General features: G+C 44.4%; 1 protein-coding gene across 1 annotated transcript; it reads right to left on the bottom strand.

Moving 5' to 3' along the window:
• Positions 1-2,973: 2,973 nt before the first annotated feature.
• Positions 2,974-4,476, bottom strand: LOC123166721 (E3 ubiquitin-protein ligase BOI). Its single transcript, XM_044584510.1, has 2 exons — positions 3,802-4,476; positions 2,974-3,721 (listed from the first exon to the last, which is right to left on the bottom strand). Exons 1-2 carry the CDS (start codon positions 4,192-4,194, stop codon positions 3,173-3,175), a joined length of 942 nt encoding a protein of 313 aa, XP_044440445.1. The 5' UTR covers positions 4,195-4,476; the 3' UTR covers positions 2,974-3,172.
• Positions 4,477-5,279: the final 803 nt, after the last annotated feature.

The raw sequence follows: 5,279 nt of genomic DNA, 5'->3' as shown, positions 1-5,279 counted from the left end.
CCCCCCTCCGGCAGGGTGCCAAAAAGGGTCTAGATTGGTTTTCGGTGGCTACAGAGGCTTGCGGCGGCGGAACTTTTGATCTAGGTTCACCCCTGATGGTTTCTCTATTTATTGGATTTTTTGGCGTTGGTTTCACGCTAAGATGGGCCTCGAGGTGAGCACAACCCACCGGGGCAAGCCAGGCCCACCAGGCGCGCCCTGGTGGGTTGTGCCCTCCTCGTGGCTCTGCTGGCCCTCCCACGAAGCTTGGGGGGGTCTCTTTTGTTCCAAAAAAATTCGTCAAAAAGTTTGAGCTCATTTGGAGAACTTTCATTTCTGCACAAAAAACAACACCACGGTAGTTCTGCTGAAAACAGCATCAGTCCGGGTTAATTCCATGTAAATCATACCAAAACGATATAAAATTGTTGTAAACATGGCATGAATACTTCATAAATTATAGATACGTTGGAGAGGTATCAGTGACCCTTGGGAAGACTCCCGAATGAGCGCTCCTCAATTAGTTGCTCATTCACACCCCTCTACTGCACTTGGTAGAAGCCGTCCCATGTTTTTTTGCTTTTGCATGTTCCGCTGGTTTTTTCAGGTTGTTTTCTTTCTGTTTTCCAGCTTTGGTTTTTTATATAATTTTTTTAGTTTTCACTCGTTTTCTTGTTTCTTTTTCATATTTTTGTTTTCTTATTTTATTCTGTTATTGCTTTCTTTTCCCCTTTTCTTTTTCAGTTTCGTTTTTCATTAAATTTTCAATTTTTGGGAAATTTCTCCAAATTCATGAACAATTTTCTTAATTTCAAGAACTATTTTATCTCAAATACCTAAACATTTTTAAAATTCTTGAATAATTCTGAAAATTTATGAACTTTTTCCTGAAGAGAAATTTTCAGATGTCTTGGAGGAACCAAATATCTTGGTTTGTTCCTTTAGAAAAATTAGGACAGGACCATGGTAGGATATTGTGATGCTAGATATCACTATTCGATCCGCATAATGCCAGATCAGAGACTAGTTTACTCTTCTTGAATAGAGGTACAACCTTTTCTTGGAAGTCGACAAAATAAACTTTGATGGCAACGTCCACAAATTATTCTGAAATCATTGCTTTGTATGAAGCATCACGTGATTGTGTATGGTATTACATAATGATGAACTCTGCTGAAAGTTCAGGTAAAATTGGTTAACTGGAATGGTACATGTATTACACAAATGCAAACATGTTATATAAAGAGTAACATTACAAAGCATATTGCTCCTAAACTATTTTATCCCCACGAGTTGCAGAAAAATGGGGGGGGGGGGGGGGGGTGAATATTTTTGCAACATTTATTCCTAAGTCTCAGCCGACCGAGACTTCATTATGTCTCAGTCGATGCTATATTACTTTGATCTTGCATGAAGATTCGTAAAAAAAGTGTATTTTCAATTTATTGTTTTTTCTACTTATATACTATACTATACTATACTATATCACTTGCCTATACTATATCACTTGACTAAGACTTAGTTATGTCTCAGTCGTCTGAGACCTAGCCGCACCCTTTTTACAAACGAAACCATGTGACATCTTGCTGATTTGTATACAAAGTCCTTACTATGTTCTTTATTTGAGAAATATATTAGTGGAATTTGTATGAGAGAACTTTGGAACTTGTAAAAGTCTTGAGGGAGTGATCCCGGAATTATAACTTGTTCCTGATCTTTGGATCTTTCATATTGCACTCTTTTTCTTTATGATTTTTTCGTGTCTCATGGAAGGTTTTTAACGAGGCAATAGTAATACAAAAATTGTGATATGTCAGTTTCTCCTTATTGTCACAAGATTTTCTAGAAAGAGTTTTTGTGACATATTATGTATATCTCCTCATATTTTTCAACAGGGTTTTTGGAGCGGCCTTTTCTAAAAATGACGAAAATACATGGATAAGCATAGATTAGGGGATGTTATGAGAGTGCATGTTAATTAAATGAAAATCTACCCGTGTTATTATCTCCAGAGAGATGCATCCCTTCCCCATCTCTATAGCAACGGACGTATCCCTTCGCGCGCGTCACCTAGAACCGTTGCATCTAGGCCATGCATCCCTCCGAACAGTATATGCACATGTACTCATCATTATCAGTAACACGATATCATTATTATTTCATATTGTTTCTTTACAATAAGGACTTAGAACAACGGTTCCTATCTTCCTTTCGCAAGATCTATAAATTGTAAACGCAGCGAGTCTTTCGCCACATGCACCGCTAGGAGACAAAACACCTTCTTCACCACCACATAAATGAAATTAAATAAGGATAATGGTCTTCTATATATTCGGTTGTATGAATTTAGTCAACCAACCTTTTGCCAGCCGAGCAAATTTTCTATAAATTCAAATGAATCTTTGGACAGTTGGATCCAAATCAATTAAATAATGACCTTCTATACAGTCATTTTTAATGAATTTCGGCAACCAACCTTTTTGCCAGTTGAGCATATTTTCTATAAATTTAAATCAATCTTTGGATTGTTGGATCTGAATCAATTAAATAATGAATTTTTATATGATTGTTTTTACGAATTAAGGCAACCAACCTTTTGTCAGCGAAGACATTTTTCCTTAAATTCAAGTCAATCTTTGGACCATTAAATCTAAATCGGGTTCCTATCTTCAACCCACTTCCCTGTTGTGTAAATCTAAATCAGCACTTCCTGCATCCTTCTTGACCTCCTTTCTCCCCTCCCCCCCTCCCTCCCCACCCGCCATAGTCGTTGATGTCATCTCCTTGTCGCTAATGTCTCCATGCGTATGTTTACACTATCTCCACCATCTTCCACCGTGCTTACCTAAGTCGCCGCAAATCACAAACCCATATATATTGTTCAATTTTCTAATCTATGTATTTAATTTGAAGCATACATCTTGGAATATTATGAATTGTTTTTTTTTCTTGTTGAACAATTGATCCAACAGCTCGAGCAAAAAACTAGTAAAATTGAACAAAAGAAGGGAAACCCCCCCTTTTTTTTTGACATCAAGAAGGGAAACTCCTCCTCTGATATCTATGTCATCCAACCATTGCCCTATCAGCCCCGTCAACAACAACAAAAAAGTGAAGAAAACAAAACTAAAGTCGACTGTAGTAAAGTTTGAGAAGGAAACAAAATGTCGACTCTAAAACTATTCCTCCCGCATCACGAAAAGTTGACGCAGACGCTGCCATTCTTGGCGCTTCCGCACACCGGGCACGCCTGCGCCGCGGCCGCGCACGGCGCGCACACGCAGAGGTGCCGGCACGGCAGCAGCAGCACAACGGCCGCGCCCTCGCGGCACCCCTTGCACCTTCCTGCTCCTGTCGCGTGACGCTCCTCCACTACCGGCGTGCCCACCTCCTCCGCGCAGAGGGGCACCTGGTTCTCCCCCCAGCAGCACGACTCGGCGTCGTCTTCCTGACCGTGGCCGCTTCCACCGCCATGGACGGCCTGGACGTCGAGCGCCCGCTGCAGGTCGCCACGGAGCACGTTGGCCGTGGCCTCGTGGGACTGCGCGACGTCGCGCCACATCTGGGCCTCCATGAAGAGGTTCCGAAGGCGCTCCTCGAGCGCCCAGTTCATGCTCCTGATCCGCTCAATCTCCTCGTCCTTGGCCTTGAGCCGCTTCGCCGCCCTGGCCTCCACGGCCGAGACGATAAGCCTCGTCTGGCTCTGCCTCTGCTCCGCCAAAGTAGTCTTCATCTTCCTCGCCTGCATCATCGACCACGGTTAAAGCCTGAAACTCAAAGTATCGATCGGTGGCGGCGATTTGATCATGGTATGGGACTTACATGTTTGAGCAGGATGCGGTCGATGTCGATGGTCTGCTGCTGGACGTGGGCCGCAAGAACGTCGGCCGCGCCAAGCATCGACGACTGCTCGTCGCGCCTCCGCTTCTTGGTGATCATTTCCTGAGCACCGTCGGGGCTGACGTCCTTCTTCGCCAGATCAGTCGCAGCAATCGCCAAGAACTCCGAATACTGCTCCGCGGCCGGCGACGTCGTCGGTGGCGGCGGCAGCATGAAGTGGTCGCCGTACGGCTGGTGCTGCCGCTGGCTCGGCACCGCAGCACCATAACAAGGCCCACTCTCTGGTATAGCAGCGGCGGAGGCGAGCTGGTGGTGGCCGGCGCCGGCGCCGGTGGTGAGTAACATGTGGCGCAGGCGTTGCAGGTCCACAGCCATGGCGATTGATGGGGCGCGCGCGTCGTCCGCTAGCTCCTATATATACTGCCAAGCCAAGGCGATGCGTCCCCGGAGTTAGTCAGATGCGGCAAAGAAAGGAGGTCCGTAGATGGCAGGCAGCCGAGTATTTATGGTGCGTGACCGGGTTTTGGTTGGCGTCCACGTCCTCGCCTCCTGGCCCTGGCCTGAGTGAGAAAGCAACTGACGATGAGATTGACCGGCCCCCAATAGTTAACCCGTCTCCTTTTTAGTAGGGATTTTTCCTTTTATTTATGGCGTCCGTTTCAATCTCTCCCTAAATTTGGAGTGGAGACCACGAATTCGCCGTGTTATATTACCTTTCTGCACCGAAATTGCTGGCTTCCGTTCCAGACGAATTCCATCCATATACTGTATGTATATATCGTTTAAGTTAGTGGTTATATGTTCTGGCGCCAAATCAGCAGGCATTGTTGAGGCGTTGATCTCTGCACGAATCTTGGGGTGTAAGGAAACAAAGCAAAACAAATTACGCGCTCTGGTCTCTGGACTTGGTAAAGATCAGGAATCGAAAGCCGTGGTTAGGGGAGGGCAATTCGGGGAGGAAGGAAACTGCATGCGCTCAGAATCAACGTACGTACTTTAATGTGCTACCTGAGATATTAGGCGTTTTTTGGCTGGCTAGCTGTATATATATAGGAAAATAATAAGGGAGTAAGTTAAAGCGTGGATGCAGAGGTAGAATTGATTTTGGTGAGAACGTACAGATCGACCATTCATTCATTCTTGCCTGTACTTTGGTGCAAATCCCAATCGATCCCGACCTTTAATTACTTGGACGAAACCACCGCCAGCTTTTATTTTAATTTGATTTCCCAAAAAAGATCTCTACAAAAGTGGAGCGTCGATTGTCTTTTAATTGCGGGATACAGATGATCACGTAGGCGCCAAAATAGAACCGCACGTAACAAGGTCAAGCACATGACTTGTAAAATTGTACAAAAACTGTGCAGATCCACACACGTATCATCACTGGAAAAAAAAATGAGTAATAATATACGGCTAAATATATGCGTGTCTTTGGAAAACCATATACGCATATCTTT

This window comes from Triticum aestivum, chromosome 7D (genome assembly GCF_018294505.1).
Source record: "Triticum aestivum cultivar Chinese Spring chromosome 7D, IWGSC CS RefSeq v2.1, whole genome shotgun sequence".
In the NCBI taxonomy this organism is placed as follows: Eukaryota; Viridiplantae; Streptophyta; class Magnoliopsida; order Poales; family Poaceae; genus Triticum; species Triticum aestivum.
Note: the sequence above shows the minus strand (reverse complement) of the source record. Positions and strands in the feature narration are given on the sequence as shown.